This window comes from Aulonocara stuartgranti, assembly GCF_965226115.1.
Source record: "Aulonocara stuartgranti genome assembly, chromosome: 11".
NCBI classification, from domain to species: Eukaryota; Metazoa; Chordata; class Actinopteri; order Cichliformes; family Cichlidae; genus Aulonocara; species Aulonocara stuartgranti.
Window position 1 is genome coordinate 24,998,646 of NC_138947.1, and position 19,865 is coordinate 25,018,510.

Sequence of the window (19,865 nt, forward strand, 5' to 3'; positions counted from 1 at the left end):
ACGTGAGGAATATCTGATGACATCACTAGCAAACTGAAAGTGCAGGCAGAGCCCCCTCCCTACCCGCCAGCTCCTTACTCATATATTCACCAGCCTGAAATGTCAATATCATCATGGCTGATGTATATTTTCTTTTACTAACTATGGCATGATTGCGTTCAGCTATGCATTATTGCCCTTTTCAGTCCTCATAATGAAATTTCCTGAAGAATAAATATGCTTATCAGTTATCACCAAATACCAAAATACTGCCTTCAGTAAACGTGCTGTTTTCATGTGAAGGAGAAAGAGAGACTGAGGGTGTGTGTGTGTGTGTGTGTGTGTGTGTGTGTGTGTGTGTGTGTGTGTGTGTACATAAATGCTCCATCTTCCTGGTATTAACCATGTGCCATCTGTTGAGGAGGCGAGGCAAAGGGGATGACATTTCAGCAACATAGTGTAACACACTGACTATTGTGGGAATTCCTGAGTAAACCTAAGTAGGCTGAACATTCAGTGCTAAAGCAATGGACTATTTCAAAAATAATGCAAATGTAATAGCTTGCAAGATACAAGAAGCAGATAGTTAAAACAGAGATTTTCTTGGCAACTAGTTAGATCTGCAGCCAGTCTTAACTTCCTCAGAATTGCTACTAGTAACAACATCAACCTTAACTCTAACCAGTTCCATAGAGCCACTTCTGCTGTGTCTGTGGTCATTGATATGAACAAAGTTACAAAAAGCATTATAATGTACATTTATGTTGTTTTTTGCGCGCTGTGCTATAAAGTGGGTTACCTTATTTAAGTGTTTCGTCTTTTTTGGTGTGCTGCAGGGTCATGTATTCTCTACGTGGGTGTAAAGGTTGAATGAACTTGGTCTAATTGCTGTCTCTGCGTTAAATATTTTGATTTTAAATATTCTATTCTGCTTATTTTTTCTGTGTTTCAGGGTTTCATCGTAATGAGGATATGAAGGCCATTGATGTGCTTCCAATCCTCAAGGAGAAGGTTGCCTTTCTCTCAGGTCAGTGTCATTTTTATGTGCTGTAATTGTAAATATCTGTTTCAACTTTAAGCTCACTGAAACTTCCATCCATCCTTTTTCAGTGAAGAAGTCAGTCTAGTTACTTCTGACATTCAGCAAAATTGTGCTCTTATTTTAAGGAGCCATTGTATCACTATATTGCTGTAGAGTCCTTACAGTGCTCTATGTTTGGTGTCATTCCCTGTATTTTAGTGTTTGCAAGGCAGGCTGGAGTAAAGCCACTTTAGCATTTAGACAAACCTGAGAATATGCTTTGCTCTAATTCTACTTTCTTAGACTGTCAGCCATTTAGAAAATCCCTTTGTTTCTATCAAATAATGTATTCTGTGAAACCTGTCAAACATTTTTTGCTCATCCGGCTTAAAGACCAGTGAGCTTAGTCCATGGTGAGTTTTCTGCCCAACCGAGAATTGATACTTCCCCCTGAGTATTGGTCGTTGTTTAGTGAATCTCGCCGATTCTTGCAGCCAGATGACCTAAATTATCGCATTTATTGTCTAGTTTAATATCTTAATCTGTTTCCTCGGTATCTCTCATTTTCTTCCAAATCATGTTATTTTTCTGATTTATATTTCTGTGGTTGACCTTTCTCATTAATCTGTATTAATTAACATAAACCATTATCCACAATATTAAATATAATTTCCTCATCAGAGTTTTATAGGAGTACACTTTTCTAATCACATGGATACTTTTTGATGTCTCATTTTTTGTCACCTGCTTCTTCTCTCGCTTGTGTAGGCTAGGTCACTTATCCAAATAGCTACTGTGATGACACCAAACTCATAGTTTATCTAGATTAACCAATCTTGAAAGCTTCAAAAAATGTTGCATATGATCACTGACGCCTCATCATTTTCACTTGGCTTAAGCTAACTATACAGATGCTGCCTATGTTGCTAGCCTACTAGCTAGTCATGAGTTCGGTTAGACACTTTCCCTATTCACATTTCTAATCTATTTATTTAGTGAAACATGCACAACTGAAACTCTAGGAACCAAAGCTTGAGCAGTATTTTCTGTAGTACTTTAAGCCAACTATGTAGTGTGCTTATCTGCAGCAGGAGTCTCTATCTTTTTGACTGTATTATAAACCATTAGGGGCTAATTGTCTAATTTTGTGGCAGGTGTTCAATTTGCTAGCTTAATAGGTTGATAACATGGGCACATTTTTGGCTTTAAAGGTGAGAGGTCAGTGACATCAAGTGTGAAATTTTCACATGGAAATGGAGACTGGTCTTGGGTATAGTTGTTGGCTCCCCTGTTGCATTTGGTATGTGTAGCTAATTTATTAGCATTCACTTATTTCTCTGAACTGTGAATTTGACACAGCATGGTTTTGATCTGACTTTTACATCATTTGTGTTAACTGTATTGGCATAGTTGTGAGTAATTTAAGATGTTTTTTTTCTGTCAGATTAGTAGTTGGTGTGGTTTGTTATAGCTCTGTGACTGGAACTCCATTACCACTCTTGTAACTGTGATTTGACCTGTCTTTCTATCTGAACCAGCTATCTCTACTCACTAGTTATCTCTGACAATTGTAAAAAGAAAATATCTTCATAATTTAAATAGGTTTTCTTTGTGTCATTGTATTTCTATGCGAAGGTGGCAGAGACAGACGTGGAGGTCCGATTCTCACCTTTCCAGCACGGAGCAACCATGACAGAATACGACCCGAAGACCTGCGCAGGCTCATAGCATACTTGGCCACAATCCCAAGGTAAGGATAGTGGAACACACACCCAACTATGGACGTGCGTAGACGCTCAAATATAACCTCTGCTATAGCTTGCTATTGATGTTTCCCACGTGACATCGAGAGTTGTTTGCAATAACTGGACATGATACAACTGACAACTGCTAGATGAAAATGTGTGTTCCCCAACTGGTTTGCAGTGGTTTCTGGAGGCTGTTACTGGGTAAAATTAGTTTTAAAGAAGATGCTGCTCCAGAAACCTTTTGGTGATTGCTTTGGTTTTTAGCAGGTTGCCTGTAGTTGCCTGTAGGTGAGCAGTAGTACTTTTCACAGTTTTGCTACAGCTTAGAGAGTAGCCAGCCAATCTTTGTAGACAAGTCCATCAGCTCCATTCAGTCTACCACCATGGCAATACGCTAACAACCAATGTAGTCACAAGGACATTTTGGGGGAATGCACTTTTCTCCCAGCCAAAAGGTAGCTGCCAGGGGGTCGCTGACTGGCTTAAGTAAAGCTCTCAGCGACTTCCATCAACCTGCACTTACAACTCGCTCAGGAAATACTCATCTTTCCTTCATGACCATTGATTGCCAGATGGTTGTGCGCTCTAGGCCTGTATGACTGGGACCTTATTCACTTGATCCTACATTGTCACCATGATTGTCCCACATCCAAAATGTCAAACAAGTTAACATCAGATGGTTAGCGGTCATGTATCCACAAAGCCTGAAGACAGACAAGGTATACTCATTGTTTGGTTTGTGTTTGACTTTCCCACCTTTCTTAATTTAAAAAAAAAACTGGGCTGTTTTTATTTTGGATTCTCTGTAAAGTGTCTAAGGGTGTATTGCCAATTGTTGACCCCCCTCCTCACCTCTCATTCCTGCATTTGATGTGTTGTCATGCTAGACTAGAGTCTGCTGCACACTCAAAACGTGTTGCCACAGGAAGCATTTCCAAAGTTGCTCCCTGTAGTTGTGTGCAGGCTGATCTTCAAATCTAGAAGCACTTTTAATACGTAGCTCCGGGCGTTTACCTGTTTGGAGTCAGTTGTCATTAGCTTAGAGGGAAGTTTGCACTTTTCTTCTCTGCTGCATCTGATCTCCCCTGTGCTATGCTTACTAGTGCTTTGCAGGTTGACTGCTTTAAAGTCTTTTTCACGGTGGAGTTTGGAGATTTGTCTTGAGGCAAGAAGTGGTCCAGATCAGTTACTGAAAAAAAAGATGGAGTGCAGATTCACTGATCTTTTAGTTCATCTGTGGGATGTCAGAGGCTGAATGAGGCATTTTCAGTTCCTGCATAAATTTCAGTAGCAGCAGCAGAATCAAGTTTAACTGTTGGGTTCACAGCTTTACTTTGTTTACTCCCTATAGATTATGTGCGTAGTTATCATCCCACAGAATATATTCTCAGATCAAATGCCTTAAAACCCAAAAAGAGGGTGAATGAAGTCTAAATTATGCACGCAAGGAGTTTATGTTTTATGTCAAAGTGCCTGTTATTTTAAGTTTGGAGAGCAGTCTGTGTTGGATAAAAAGTTTATGTTAAAATCATTATCTGAAGGCAGATCATTTTGCCAATCTGATCTCTTTATTAAAAGTGTTGCAATAATTTTCTCTAAAGTATTTTTTAGGGCTGAGAGGTAAAAAAAAACAAGTATCTACCTCTAACTAAAGCCGTAGAAGCCGATACAGCTGGTGTGCAAAGACTTACAGGCTTCCAAACTGCTCAGCTCTTTAGAAAGAGGTAAGACTGGAGAGGATAAAAGATTAGTCAGAGGTGGCCAGTCATCCAGTCGGAAGGCCGAGGAGTGTCATAAGTCAGGAGGAGGCCAGCTTCTTTTCCTCAGCTTAATTTCTCTTCCTCCTGTCTAAATATTTCTGCTGCCTTACCCCCTTTTTTTTCTTTACCCTCCTTCCAGTCTCAGTATCTCTCTTTCTCACTCGCTCTCCTCTCTATCGGCTCTGCTCTGTTTTTTTTTTTCTCTATCCATTTGGCTGCCGATCTGTTTTCATAGAGTGTGGTCAGAGTGAGATAGAGCAGGAGGCCCTGCGTCTATTTCTGTGTCCTAGCTACACATTCAGATTAAAGCCTTTAATACTGAGAAACAACCTTTTATGGAAGTGTACGGCAGCAGGACTCCTGGTAAGCGGCGGTGGAAACTTCAACGCTTGAATGTTTTAACTGTTTTCTTTCCTCTCCAGATGCTGTGGAGATTGGATACTTCAGTTACAGCAGTTCCTTTAGAAAAGGGCTGTGTAATGTTATGTTACGACTCGAGGCAGTGACGTCAAATTTTGTCCTTTCGTTGCCAGCAAGTTTTTTTTTCTCTAACCTGGCTTTAATGGTTCTATGTTAGCATTATAAATGTTAAACGTACTGCATCTTTTTCTTTGTGAATTAGCCCTTTATCCTGGGATATGACCTCTTTTATTTATTTCCTTTTTTTCTGCAGTGAGGAGGTGGCCAGACATGGCTTCACAGTCATTGTGGACATGCGTGGTTCTAAGTGGGACAGCATCAAACCTCTGCTAAAGATCCTTCAGGAATCGTTCCCTTCTTGTATTCACGTTGCTCTTATCATCAAGCCAGACAACTTCTGGCAGAAGCAGAGGACCAACTTTGGCAGCTCCAAGTTTGAATTTGAGGTAGGCGATGCTCGAACGCGCTTTAAATAGTTCAACATAAAAAGGTAATCATTTTAACCCCTCCACCTTGTTTTTTTTGTAATTTTTGGTTTTTGGTTTGATTTTCTTCTCTTTTCGATAATGATTAATGCATTTTGTTTTGTTGTCTCGTCATGTCAGTGTACCGTATGCTCAGATGAGCAAATTGTTGTAAACTGTTAGTTAGTTTTGCATACCCACTGGCCTTTTTTACCAGCTCTAATTGGACTGTGCTTTGTGTCAGTGGCACGATTCTGTCCCGTGTGGGCATGTTGAGGTGGTATATTTAGTTCTGACCCAGTTACTATGGAAACAGGATATATAGGACATGGCAAAGAGTTTATTCCTAACTTTAGTGCATTTGGCTTTGGACAAGCAACTTGTTGTATTTTTGTTGTTTTTTTTCTTTTTGTGTATGACGTCAAACGTACTATTTTTGGGTGCACATCAAGTGCCGTAGAGTTTTACTTATCAGGCAGATCACAGTGATAGAAGCATTCGTATGAGAGATAACTCAGTCTTTCTTGTCACCTCACCACACCCATTCTAACAGTGGGTGTACAGTGCTTACTGATTGCACATTATCTTTAGAGTCAAGTTTTTACAGTAAGAAATATTTTAGAAACTTAACAGTTGACTAGTCTGGAATATGGTGGTGATTATATTAGTGTAAACTGTGCTTATTTTTCCTCTTTCGCCCTTTCATCTATTTGTAATTCTTTTTTATTTTCTTGTGTGTCCCAAATCTGCCTTCCCGCACCAGACGGTGATGGTCTCCTTAGAGGGTTTAACCAAGATTGTGGACCCTTCCCAGCTGACAGCCGACTTCGAGGGCAGCCTAGAATACAACCATGATGAATGGATTGAGGTTTTGATTCTTTTCTTTTGTTTACATCTGTTCCTTCATAAGATGGTTTTTAATTTAAATCTTTTGTGCGCTTACTTAAGAAAACATCAGTCAAAGACCAGTCTTATTGCAGATCTTTTTAAAAATTCAATTCCGTATCCTCATTGGGGAAAAAAAGTTGACTTTTAACTTTCCTTTCAGGTGCGGCTCTCTTATGAGACGTTTGCCAGTGATGCAGCGCGGGCTTTATCACGCCTTGAAGAACTCCAGGAAACCTTGTCCCAGCGTGATCTCCCACGGGATCTGGAAGGGGCTCGGCGGTTAATGGAAGAACATGCTGCACTGAAGAAAAGGGCCACCAAAGCATCGGTAGAGGAGCTCGACGCACAGGGACGGAGGCTGCTCCAAAGGCTACAGTCACAGACTGCAGGGGTTGGGAGTGTTGGAGCTAGCGGAGATTCTAACGACCACCATCACGGGTTTCACGTGCACGCGGACGCGCACAATCTGGTGGCTAAAGTGACGGGTGTGTTGGATAAGCTGCACGGGATGCGGCAGAATCTGCAGCAGTTGTGGCACATGAGGAAACTGAAGCTGGACCAGTGTTTCCAACTGCGGCTGTTTGAGCAAGATGCTGAGAAGGTCAGAGAACTAATCATTCTAATCACAAATGAACTAATCACAAAGTTAATTGTGTTGTCAGTTCTGCAGTATGCCTGATGTTAAATATGCCACTACAGCGGTTTAACTTTTTGGACATGCAGTCATTCCTGACTAATCTTTTGCATGAGCATACTTACCAATTCTATTCAGGCATAAAAGAATATAACATGATCATCATCATTACCATGTAAGCCAGATAATTGAGGCTCAATATGGTTGTAAAGGTTTAATAAAGCTGACTGATGGCAGGTGTTGAATATTAATTTTCTTTTCCTTCTAAATGAATGGATGACATAATACGTCATCTTTACACTTACAGTGGAAATTGCTTATATTCTTTAAATATATATTTAGATTTCTGGTTGCCCATTGAGTTTACAAGCTTTTAAATGCCCTTTGGAAATATATAATTGAGTTTTTCATATTCTAAGTAATGTGTGAGTGTGTGCTAATGGAAACTGTAGCCCTATACACTTTTCAGGGTTTTTGGCAAGTACCTTTATTTAACAGACATTTGTCATATTCTTACCTCAATAGAGGGTGAACAACAGCGGTCTTTTAGTTTTTTAGTTTTCCTATCAGAGGAGCTTGGAGATGACCTTTGCCTTCTTCAGCGGTTGTGGTTAATTAGCAATCAACAAGGCCTCTAACTCCTGCTGCTATGAGTTACCACAAGATGGGCAGCTTTTCATTTGATGTGCTTTTTGTAAAGCTAACTGTGTTTTCTCCACCTACTCTCTGTAGATGTTTGATTGGATAATGCACAACAAGGGGCTTTTCCTGACCAGTTACACAGAGATCGGAGGGAACCACCAGCATGCTGTGGAGTTGCAGACGCAGCACAACCACTTCGCTATGAACTGCATGGTAAGACCCTATCGTTAGCTGTCACGCACATACAAATGCACAGAAACAGGTAATGCAATCGTAAACTGCCGTCATTCCTCTCATCCACACTAAATGCTTTTTTTCCCCACCCTTCATCCCAAACCACCCTCTCCCTATATGGGGAAACTGATGTCTTCTGTCTTGCCATGCTCTTTTTCTCATATTCATCTTTTTTTTACTCTGCTTCAACTCTGCCCCAGTTTGTCATGTCTTGTCATGGTGCTGTTCCCATAATTGACCCGCATTGCCTTTGTGCCCCTCCCACCGCTGTGTGCTGCCCTTTGCTGCTCTGCTCCACCCTCCTCCCTGCGACATCATAGCTCACTCTAGTCCTTAGAGCTCTGCTGTTGGCTAATAAATTTAGCTGAGGATATAGTATTGTGTCACTGCACCCACCACACTATGCACTCTGCCCTAACTTTGTTTTCCTTTGTCACAGTTTGACTGGTAAGCTTTGCAAGGTTTCTGTTTCATCCTTTTTGTCAATCCTTTGCAGTGCACTTTCTTCTTACATCCCTCATAACTTATAATGGTGTGTTATTCCTGCTTGTCATATATCATCAAGCAAGTAAACCAAGCTTGTTCCAGGCTTCGTGGGATGCATTTAAATTAGTAGATTTATTTTAGACTAAAAACAGCTTCAAAATAATCTGAGAAACAATAAGGATGTAGCCCACTACCTCTGATTTGAACAGCAAACTAGCCTGCCATTTTTCCGTGCTACTTTCTAAAAGTAATTATTTTTAGTGCAAAAGTGAAACCAATGGAGAGCAGGGCAACTGGCCTAAATCTTCTTATAGAGTCACTGGTGTTACAGATCATTTGCAACATTCAGCCCAGAGAGGGCGGTTTCAGTGACCTCCCACAGCCGGATGTTTCAACTGTACTGGCTGAGGTGAGCCAAAAAGCAACTGAGACAGCTGAGAAGACAGATAGACCTACACTGTATACTCAGGCCCATATTGACAGGGTAGACCAGTGGTAGGCAACGCCAGGCCTCGAGTGCCGGTGTCCTGCAGGTTTTAGATCTCACCCTGGGTCAACACACCTGAATCAAATGATTAGTTCATTACCAGCCCCCTGGAGAACTTCAAGACATGTTGAGGAGGTAATTTAGCCATTTAAATCAGCTGTGATGGATCAAGGACACATCTAAAACCTGCAGGACACCGGCACTCGAGGCCTGGAGTTGCCTACCCCTGGGGTAGACAAACATATACAAACATGCATACAGATGGTTTAACAGTGAAAGACCACCGCCCCCTCCACCTATTCTTCCACAGGAAGCGGTGTTTCCCCTTCCTGTTGCCTGCACAGCACAATGGAAACACACAGTGTCAGTAGGTGTGTTTATACTGCCTGTTCTCCTGTTTGTGTGTCCGCGTTCTCCGACTGTGTCAACATTGTAGCAAGAGTAAAACCAAGGTGAAACAACGCAATTACTCGTTTGCCAGTTTCCAGCGACTAAACAAAAAAAAAACCACCAGCATGTGTTTACTGTATTGTGTCAGGCAGTCATCAGTGATGGGAGTGTCATGTGTAAGTGAAGGTTTGGACCAAATGCTGATGGTGACTCTTTGTTGTTATGTGAGAGATAATGTGTCACGTTGCAAAATACAACCCCTATGGTTATGATACTGTTACTCCCCCTATGGGAGGTACTTAAAAATTCACTTTAGGAGTCAAGGAGCTTTTTTTTAAACACTTTTAATAGAGCCGTCATTTTACACATGTAGCATATGATGCCTTTTTTCCCAACTACTACAGGTTTTAAAACTCTAATATCACAAAATGAATTCAGAGAGTTCAGATTGTTTGGCTTGTTTTGTTAACTAACACAGTTTTGCTGAAGATTTTAACAGTTTGATGATGCGACACATTCAGATGTTTGATGTAGATGCCAAAGAAGCAAGTTAACAGTAATGATCTCAAAGAAGCAATTGTTGCTAACCATCAATCGTTAGGACATTTCCAAACTTATTCTGTAATTCTACAATTTTCACAATTGGGAAAAAAATCAAGACAGTTGAAAGTTTTGCAAGGAGTGGACATCCCAACAAATTAAGCTAAAGGTCATAGAAATGCTAAGATCCAACTACAAGAATCCACGGGCCTCAGGTGATGGAGGGGATGGTGGGATTGTGTTGAAGCCACAGGACTTGGGTATCTTGTAATGATTAAATTTAATAAGCATTGCTAGTAGATTTGTTCGAACTGTCATGCGTGGAGTCGAAATGTTTCTAGTCATATTTGTTGAGAAGGAAACACATGATGTATGTTATGCAGCAAATATAACAACTGTCCAAAAAATATTGCAATATAAGCCCGAAATCAGACTGTAGAAATGCCATGATCTGTACAAGCAGTCGTTTTGTATATTTGCTGCAGTCTCAGAGAAAGGTACGTGCACACCTCCAAGAAAATGTGCTATTGCAGCCTTTACCATCCATGCTGACTTTGCGCAGATAGAAGTAGCACTCTGTCATGATATCCTGCATTAAAGATAAATGAAGCTGTTATGTTTGAGCATAATGTTTGATACCCATAACATTCATATACACACGCACACATAGAGATACAGGGAAAGAGCTTTCTTACATCAAGTACTTCATAATTAAGTACAAAGAATGTTCTTCCAGAGAGGCAGGCAGGGTAAGCATCACTGGAAACATCATATGCTGCTGTGGAAACGTTTCTTAAATTATCTGTAAATACAGAAACAGGTTTTTTCAAAAAAGTACACTTTCAAATAAATATATATTTATATATCTAAGAAACTGTTTGCTCAAGGATTTAGACTGGACATAATTTTGTGTTTTTTGCACTCTGTTGTGATGAAGTTGTGCTGAATTTCGAAGATGTTAATGCTGATTTTGTGTTTATTGACTACGTGCCTAGTTGATTCGTCAACTCATTGTTTTTTCCGCGTAGCTTGTTGTTTTCTTCAGTCAACTTCATCTGATGCCCAGCTAAAGTGGCACCTATTATGAAAGGAATGATACGTTTATGAGTTCATGTACAACTGAAGCTCACATACAGACGTAATTCTTTACAAAGGACAGCAATGCAAAGAAGATTTATTCCACGCTCATGGTCCTATGGACAGTTAAAGTAACATGACTAAGTGATAAATGAGCTAATATATTCACTGAAGATGAGGATAAAACTTTCAGTCATTGTAAGTATCACTATTTTTAAATGTAGTCTGTTAGATCTGGTGTAGTGGCTTAAAAATGTCTTCCATACATCAGTGCGTAGATCAGTGTATACACATGGTGATAACATTATGATTTCACGAAAGTGAAGTTCACACTCACAAGCGATGCTCACACAGATGAGTACGCTGATTAACAGAATACACAGAACCACCAGACACACTGTAGCATGCCTGAAAAAAACTAATGAGAAAATAATGTTAATAGTTTTGTGTGTTTGTATTTAATGTGTTTGTATCATCTGAATTTGAATATTTGTCTTACCTAACTCAGGAGGTTGCTTTCTTCCATTGTTGGAATTGAACGCTGGCCATCTGATAGTCATGTACCTAAGAGAGGGGGGGCGGTTGGTGGCTGCGCTTTGGTTTCCGATGTTTGGCAGTGTTGCGTTTGTCGCAGCTCTCTGATTTTTCAGCTCCTCTCTGTTCTTACCATTGAACACAGGGTTTGGTTGCTGTTCTCTTGAGTCCCTCGTTGCGTTGTAATCTATACCGAGTGTGTCTGCAACTTCATAAGTATTGTCGTCTTCTGACCACAGGTCAGCATCCATTGTCATGTAATCTTCGTTTTCTGCTGCCGGCTCCGCCATTGCTGAGTGGTGTCTTTGGTTGTTAGTGACTGTGTGATGTGTTTTTCTAAAATGCCTTACAGATTTTTATGGATGCAAATGACTTGGTAGGAGGGGCCAATGTAAAAAGGTTTCACTGGAAGCATCGGGCAGCTACTTTTTACATCTGGAATATAACAGCATATATTATATAAAAATGTAAAAAAAGAAAAGAAGAATGAATGTTTACAAAAAAAGAATCTGAATTCCAAAGGATTCGGGAGGGATTTTGATACTGTATCTTGTTCAGTGGACTAAAAAATGGAAAACCCAGAAAAATTCCTAAAGGCAAATAAATGATTTGCCTTTAGTTTGTATACAAAGAGATGGTTCACAGAGATTAGGAGTAGTTCCTGTGAAAACTGGAAAGCAGGAGCACAGGGTGTTGGGAAAGTGAACTGTGAGATAACCCAGTTATTCAAAACTGGGTTTACATTGTTTGAGTAAAGGAATCTTACAAATGACTCTTTGGGTTTACTAGTGTTTCATGTTACAAAGCCAGTCATCTCCATACAGCTACCTTGCTGACTGAATTAGGATCCTGTCCAATATGACTGGTTTGTTCATTCATACTGTTCATGGTTAGCATAAATTCACACGTCCTGCAAAGTTACATTTATATTAACCTATAGCTAGCTGAAGAATTGCACATTGCAGAGATATTTTTATATTGCTTGACATCCCTATATTACCCATGAATTTTTCACTTCAGTAAATATTGTAACTAAAGCAGCGAGTCTGGTTACTGGTCATTTTAGAAACAGGAAGTATTTAAAGCTTTAAGGTTTTGGGAGTTTTTACTGTTTCTTGTGCTTCCTTTACAGGATAGACACTGTCTATTTCTACAGATTGATTCATTTCTGGGACCTGTCCTCTTTTCCATTTTCCGTATTTCTGTCTGTTTTCTCTCCCACAGCCACTCTCATTCCCTATGGCACCATCAGTTTTAAATTAAGAAGACTTTTTAAATTTATATTCTCCCAACTCCTCCTCCCTTCTCTCCTTCAGCCATCAGTTTTAGATTACCACCCGAAGTAGTCCAACATGTCTGCATTTCCTCTCTTCCCCTGAATGATTGTGTGATTTGGAGGTCCCCCCCCAAAATCCCAATAGTCCCTAATACCACATAAAACCTCAGAGACAGTTCTTCCTGTGACATTTGATGTGTAAGATTTATTATGGGATTATAGTAGTTCTAGTCCTAACCGCCATGCTTTTATTTATGACAACTTAACTTCTGCTGTGTATTCAAAAGCTGAACTCGTGTTAGCCGTGCTGTTTAGCTCACCACTGTCGCTCTTATCCTTGAACCAACATCAGATTGTATCGAGCACGTTTCAGTGTTGATTCTGCACAGTATGGATTGTTCTTCTACAGTACACGCAAATGCAGAGCTGTTTAAAATCTCTCTAAACCCTAATATAAAAACAGACAAACTCAAAGCTTCCTGAGTTGAACAAAGTAAATCCAGTGTCCACAGCTTTGATGAAAACTGCTTTAAGGGTCGTAGCTGGTGTTTGGTTCATCTTTCCTTCCCATTGTGATTGAAACAAGCTAGCTAAGAGCCATAATAGGCTCCAGGAGCAGTAATTGAATAGAATAATAACACACTGTTAACACAGTTGTTAATTAGCGTTTGCTGATCCATGCCTATCTACACAAAACAGCTTGGGGCCCATATATTAAAAAAGACTGAAAGATTAAGAGGCAAATGGGCTTTTTTATTATTCACATGGGGGTATGTCTCCCGTGTGTGTGTGTGTGTGTGTGTGTGTGTGTGTGTGTGTGTGTGTGTGTGTGTGTGTGTGTGTGTGGTGGTGAATATTTGGACTGAAGATGTCCAAATATTAACGATAAGAGCACTCTTTATATAAATGTAGCTTTTCTTTTCTTTTGTATAGAACTGAAATTAATTAAAAGAGTAAAACCATATTAAATAATTTTTAATATGTTTTGGGTTTTTTTTTCTCTGTATCTGTTTCTCTCTGAAAAACAGAATGTGTATGTGAACATCAATCGAATCATGTCTGTTGGAAATCGGCTCCTGGAGTCCAGCCACTATGCCTCTCAGCAGATCCAGCAGATCTCAAGCCAGCTGGAGCAAGAGTGGAAGGCCTTTGCTGCAGCACTGGACGAACGCAGCACCTTGCTGGAGATGTCTGCCAGCTTCCACCAGAAAGCAGATCAGGTACTGGGATGCAAAAAATTAATTACACTTCTGATATTATAGTAATACATGTGTGCATAATAGATGCACATTTCTTCTTTTCTATATGTGCAAAAAGACTTTTTTTGGCAGAAGTAAATGCGCTGTTGGCAGCTCTGCTTGAAAGCATCAGAATATCTGCATGTATTTATAAAGTTGTGAGTTCTTACATTCATTTAGTACATGCTGTGCAAACAATAATTGGAGCATGCAGCATATGATCTGTTATGTAATGATGTGTTTTTGTCATCTAAACCATATTACAGCTTTGTGTAATTTTCTACTCTTACTTGTACTCTTACTTATACATTTAGATTAAAAAAAAACTTTCCAATTTAAAGCCCCTGAGGTTACTGTGGAACCTTGCCAATGAGAGACCATTTAAATGATCAATACTACTTTAAACTGTTGTGCTTACGGATGCAGTAGCAGAACATTAGTTGTTGACAACTGTTGTTTGCTGAGTGGCTCTTTTTCTGTGTGGTCTTTCATGCCCAAGACTTCCTTGTAAGTGACATATAAGATCAAAATCCATCAGTTGTTCACAGTTTTGTGAATAAATACCATCACTCTGTCTTTCTTTTTCCAAGTGATGTCTTACTTTTCTCTTTTTGACTGTGTTGGTCCTCCCATAGAAATTCTCATATGCACCACCATCTGGATAGAAAACTTCAGGGTTATTATTTGTGTGCAAAAATGACTTTCGAAGACATATTAAAGCTATTGTAATCTTTAACTGACCTGCTCGTTCGGTCTTAATAGCATTTGTATGATGCTGTACTTGTGTTTCTATACAAATACTGTATATCTGTCTTTTTTCGCAGTACATGAGTAAAGTGGAGCCGTGGTGTAAGGCATGTGGTGAGGGAGAGCTGCCCTCTGAACTCCAGGATCTGGAAGACACAATCCATCATCACCAGGGGCTGTATGAGCACATCACCACAGCATACTCTGAGGTCAGTAGAAACAGGCACATTTGCGGAGACAGTGCGTCCGAACCATAAGTGCGCGACACAAATAAGCATGCAAACACACAGAGTATACAAATATATATACAAATATCATTGTGACTCTATGGAATACAAACAATAGATGTGATGATTATGCAAATCGTGCATTCAAAATATTCACACATGCCTTCAGCAACAATGGAAACTTTCTCCATCGATACATCTCTTTGGGTTTTAGTTAGTTTCACAACTTAAAATAAAGCAAATAACACAAATTAAACAATGTTTGAAATTTAGTTTGAAATTGGTAGATTCACTGCCTCCAGCTAAGAAATCTAAAACAATATTCAGTTAAAAACATACATGACATGATGAGATAAAAAAAAAAACATTATTAGGGGTGTTATGTTATCTACTGGTATTTAGTAGTGGTTGGTCCACTGTGTGCTATAGTAGTCGCCTCCCATGAGATTTTAGAGCACTTCCTGCTTCAGTCTGTTGACAAACCTTATGGAGATGCTTAGCATCTTCCCAGAGTGGCAAAACTACTTCTAAATGGTTTGCTGACCATGTTACTGGTACGCTTGACTAGCCAGCCAACTCCACAGAGAATCTATGCGATATTGTCAAGAGGAAGCCCAAAAATTCCAGAAATTCCACATTTCTACATTAGAAATCCTGTTTTTATTCATCTTAGGAAATATTCTAATAATATGAGATCTTAGACTCTGATTTTCATGAGCCATAGCCCATCATTTTCAAAATTACATAAAATGCCTTGAAATGTTTCTATACAGCATGTAAATGAATATAGATTACGTAATAGTTTTAACTTTTTGAATTAAATTATAAAGAACATATATTATACATATATAATATTCAAATTATTTTAGTTTTGTATTAATATTAATATTCTAAGTCTACTTACAGCATCAAACGCATCAGATCCACCCAGTACTAAATGTCACACTGCCCATCAACTTTCAAAGGTAAGCCAGGATGGCAAGTCTCTGTTGGACAAACTGCAGCGACCCTTGACCCCAGGAAGTGCAGATTCGTTGATGGCATCAGCTAACTACTCCAAGGCTGTGCATCATGTTTTGGATATCATCCATGAGGTGTTGCATCATCAAAGGCAACTGGAAAACATCTGGCAGCATCGCAAAGTCCGTCTGCATCAGCGCCTGCAGCTGTGTGTCTTTCAGCAGGATGTACAGCAAGTAAGAAATGTGTGCAAACATCCACAGCAAAACCTGGCTTTGCTGAGACTCTCAACGCCCACACAACGACAGTACAGTAGGAATTGCATAAAGTGCTGTCCCATCTTGCCCTTATGTCTGAATTAGTTTCCCTGTAGACTTAAATTGTCTGTACTCTGGCTACTTAACTATCCAATCCAGGAATCCGTCCACTTAAGCATTTTTTTACTCTGAGAGCTTGAGAGGATGTCAATGAAGAGCGATTTCCTAGGCTTGTCATTATATGTCAATTTTAGGGTTATTGAATCTTATAAATATTTGTATTTTCCAGTTCAAACTGGAAATTGAATTTAAAAAATGAGGGGGTGATATTAAGAATACGATATAATAATCTCCAGTTATTTCAGTAGCTTTTTTTAAGTTCCTCTGGGGATTTTTTTTAATTTCTTTTGAGTGAGCGTCTCTATGTGTGGCTGTGGTGGGATCAAGTTCTTAGATCAAAGTTCTGAGTTGGTGTATTTCTGTCCTCTGGGCAGGAACCCCTCCTCCACCTCTCCTTCTCTCTCACTCATTCTTGCTGTACATCTATGCTTCTGTCTTCCCCATCTCTTCTTTATCACCTTTTTCTCTTGGTAGTGGTTTCCATGGTGATGCAATTTACTGTCACATAATGTGTCGAGGGCATTGTGTGCATGTTCATATGTGTTTGTCTCATCAAAATATTCTCTCAGAGATGTTGAAAATCCCTTTCACAACCCCACATAGAAACAGATGGAGTTAGGCCATCTGTTTAATAAATAATAAGGTTATTAATAAGTACAAAGACTTATATCTGTTCACAGCCACAATGGGAATGCTGACTCTTTACACTGCTTTGGATTTACACTGAAGCAAAACCCAGTCACCCAGGCTGTAATTTAAACATGACAGATTGCATATGGAGGAAAGGAGTAAAGAAAAGGGGGTGGGGAGAAGCAGAGAGATGACATCTATAGACTGCTGTAATTAATGTGGTCTAAATGCAGGCGATTGTACCCCCTACTGCTGGGAAATACGTACTGCATCCTCAAATGCACTGCTTATTTTTACCTGTTTAAATGTGCTTGTGTGTCTGCATGTGTTTGTGTGTGTTTTTAAAGGTGCTGGACTGGATAGAAAATCACGGTGAGGCCTTCCTTAGCAAACATACAGGTGTTGGAAAGTCTTTGCACAGAGCCAGGGCTTTACAGAAAAGGCATGAAGACTTTGAAGAGGTTGCACAGGTGAGCAAAGCAAACACTTTTTGTTCTGTGACGTACTTTTTCCCATCAATTTATTATTTTTGCAACAACCTGAAAACAGTATTTCACTGTGTAGACTTGACAAAAAACAACCCAAAACAAAGCAAAATGTTGAGTTGGTACGTTCAGTTTAATAAGTTGTGACAAAAATGACAAGAGAAAGTAAGTAAAGTTCTTCTTGTAAAGGTCACTTGGAAGAGATAGAATATTCCCATTTTAAATGTATTTAATCTTTCAGAACACCTACACCAATGCTGACAAGTTACTAGAGGCTGCAGAGCAGCTGGCCCAGACCGGAGAGTGCGACCCAGAGGAAATTTACCAGGCCGCCCACCAGCTTGAAGACCGCATCCAGGATTTTGTGCGACGTGTCGAGCAACGTAAAGTGCTGCTGGACATGTCTGTTGCCTTCCACACACATGTCAAAGAGGTGTGTGTCCCTCTCCCTGCTTCAACTTGTCCTGTTTGCAGCATTGATTTCACTCCTCCGTTTTGCTTATTGCTAGAATTTAATGCGACTAATACAGTAAGAGGACAGCGTGTATAAAAATGATGCAATGATGTTTATTCTGTATTAAGAAACATATTTTAAACTGAGTTACCTGTCTTCATATTTTTGTTGCAGCTCCAGCTGAAATGCAATAAACTCCGCAGGCTAACTTTGCTCTGGCATTTTCACGTGCAGGCTATGTTGAATAGCCGTAGCAATTTATGTAAAGTGTGTTTGTATAAATGCATCAGATTGGTTCCAGATGTGTTCCTGCAACAATCATTATGCTGTTTGTAAAAAACAAAGAGTATAATTTTCTTTTGCCTCTGTAGTAACCATTCACACGCCATACAAAGGTAATCTGACCTCATCTGCCTTCTCCTTGACTTTGATTAAGGCAGGCGGGTCTTTAGGTTGTCTTCTTAAGCCTTTAGGGAGCTGTAAAAATGCATTTGTGCTAAGCACTCCTTGAAATAACTCTTTTGTGCATCTTTGACTGTCAAAATTAACCTTCCCAGACGGAAAGGCAGTGCTCTCTGCATGTGTTAACACTACATCCTGTTTACATAGACTCATAGACAGTAAGAGCCTAGGTATTATTAATGAAGCTAGTCTTTAATGCCCATATGGACTAATCTCCTTCATCCCATCTGTCAGCTCACAATGATAGCAGTACGCTATCTGTGTGAGCGCACGTGCATTTCTGAGCATGTGTGTTTGTGTTTGTGCCACTATGATTCTTTTCTCTGCATGCATATGTTTGTACAAGTGAATGTTTCCAACTCTGCTGCCCATCACTTCTTCAAGTGCTGCAGAATCCTTTGGATGCAGTCCAGTGTGATAGAGGGCAAATTTACTGTGATGACAGGGCATGAACTACATTGTATAAGAAGCAGTTTACCTGTTTTCCATGAAGCTAACTGATCAGAAGGCTCGGACTAATAAAAGTAGCCATCTTTATTTAATCAGAAATTCTCAGACAAGGGCTTTGACAAAGAGAGAAGCATTTGTTCTGAAAAATTAGTCGCTCACTTGATTTCACTTTTCACACATTTTTAATGGTCTGTGTCAGTATGGAAACCATGTAATATGTAACATAGTTAACGCAGTGAACAATATCAAAAGTAGGCATGTTTTTGTGTTGGCAGCGTGGGTGTTAGACAAACAATGGGTGCCAGGGTCTCTCCCCTGCAGCCTGGACCGTATGCCAGGGCTTCAGTACCCTGAGCCAATTCACCCAGATGGCTAATCTGTTACAAAGATGACCATTCACAAAACACCAGCTTTGAAAAGAACTGGTTGGATTTGATTTGTTGTTGATTTCTGTCTCATATCTCTTGTCTATCCATTTGGCAGCTCGTCTGTTTATTCTTAGATTTCTGTTTAACTCACACCACTATATGCACCACCCTCAAACATGTGTCTGCAGATTATTGTGCTGTTTTTCTCTACATTTGAACTGGCTTTTTTTTCTTTGTCGATCACACTTAGCTGTGGACATGGCTGGAGGAGCTTCAGAAAGAACTGCTGGATGATGTTTACGCAGAGTCAGTCGAGGCAGTCCAGGATCTGATCAAGCGATTCGGCCAGCAGCAGCAGACCACCCTGCAGGCAACAGTCAATGTTATAAAGGAAGGAGAGGACCTCATACAACAGCTCAGGTGATCATTTATTAGTATTATTACATTTTTAAATGCCTCACTAAAGTCTGAATATTGTAATATTCAATGTTCATCTGATCATCTGTCACATTTGCCATCTGGAGATGGCCTTGGGTTACACATATTTTCCAATTATTCAACAATCATGTGTTCATGAGATAAAAGGAAAACAAGAAGCGCTGATAGAAGAATACACTGGGAAAAATGGGTGAGGGTGATTTCTAACAGAATGACTTGACAAAAATTGGGAACAAAGTCCTCTCCATTTAACCCCTGCTTACAGAGACTCTGCCATTTCGAGCAACAAGACTCCGCACAACAGCTCCATGGCCCACATTGAGAGCGTGCTGCAGCAGCTGGACGAGGCCCAGGGCCAGATGGAGGAGTTGTTCCAGGAAAGGAAGATCAAACTTGAGCTCTTCCTCCAGCTCCGCATCTTTGAAAGGGACGCAATTGACGTAAGTAGG

The 19,865-nt window shown here is 39.9% G+C and overlaps 2 protein-coding genes across 7 annotated transcripts in view; one reads left to right on the plus strand and one right to left on the minus strand.

Annotated features, from left to right (window-relative positions):
- triob (trio Rho guanine nucleotide exchange factor b) overlaps positions 1-19,865 on the plus strand; it is a 113,032-nt gene that overhangs the window by 41,872 nt on the left and 51,295 nt on the right. For 4 of the 6 annotated variants that reach the window (XM_082551193.1, XM_082551192.1, XM_082551188.1 and 1 more), the window contains 13 exons: positions 932-1,006; positions 2,636-2,750; positions 5,182-5,374; positions 6,156-6,260; positions 6,441-6,881; positions 7,647-7,769; positions 13,609-13,800; positions 14,643-14,774; positions 15,758-15,988; positions 17,107-17,229; positions 17,486-17,677; positions 19,229-19,398; positions 19,682-19,856. In XM_082551193.1, the coding sequence (XP_082407319.1) occupies positions 932-1,006; positions 2,636-2,750; positions 5,182-5,374; positions 6,156-6,260; positions 6,441-6,881; positions 7,647-7,769; positions 13,609-13,800; positions 14,643-14,774; positions 15,758-15,988; positions 17,107-17,229; positions 17,486-17,677; positions 19,229-19,398; positions 19,682-19,856 (2,267 nt within the window). Of the gene's footprint in view, positions 1-931; positions 1,007-2,107; positions 2,301-2,635; positions 2,751-4,807; positions 4,872-5,181; positions 5,375-6,155; positions 6,261-6,440; positions 6,882-7,646; positions 7,770-13,608; positions 13,801-14,642; positions 14,775-15,757; positions 15,989-17,106; positions 17,230-17,485; positions 17,678-19,228; positions 19,399-19,681; positions 19,857-19,865 lie in introns of those variants that run through there. The other 2 variants (XM_082551190.1, XM_082551191.1) reach the window with 2 other exon arrangements.
- LOC309717007 (uncharacterized protein) lies at positions 9,544-11,622 on the minus strand. The gene is made up of 5 exons (XM_082551195.1): positions 11,270-11,622; positions 11,108-11,188; positions 10,685-10,771; positions 10,389-10,495; positions 9,544-10,282 (listed from the first exon to the last, which is right to left on the minus strand). Exons 1-5 carry the CDS (start codon positions 11,592-11,594, stop codon positions 10,181-10,183), a joined length of 702 nt encoding a protein of 233 aa, XP_082407321.1. The 5' UTR covers positions 11,595-11,622; the 3' UTR covers positions 9,544-10,180.

Bases quoted from the DNA above. Each gene is read 5' to 3' on its own strand.
- LOC309717007 (XM_082551195.1), bottom strand. From the start codon at position 11,594: ATGGCGGAGCCGGCAGCAGAAAACGAAGATTACATGACAATGGATGCT. The intron at 10,772-11,107 runs GTGAGTGTGAAC...CTTTCATAATAG, and splicing joins CATCTGTGTGAGCATCGCTT to GTGCCACTTTAGCTGGGCAT. The intron at 10,283-10,388 runs GTAAGAAAGCTC...TCTTTAATGCAG, and splicing joins TTAATTATGAAGTACTTGAT to GATATCATGACAGAGTGCTA.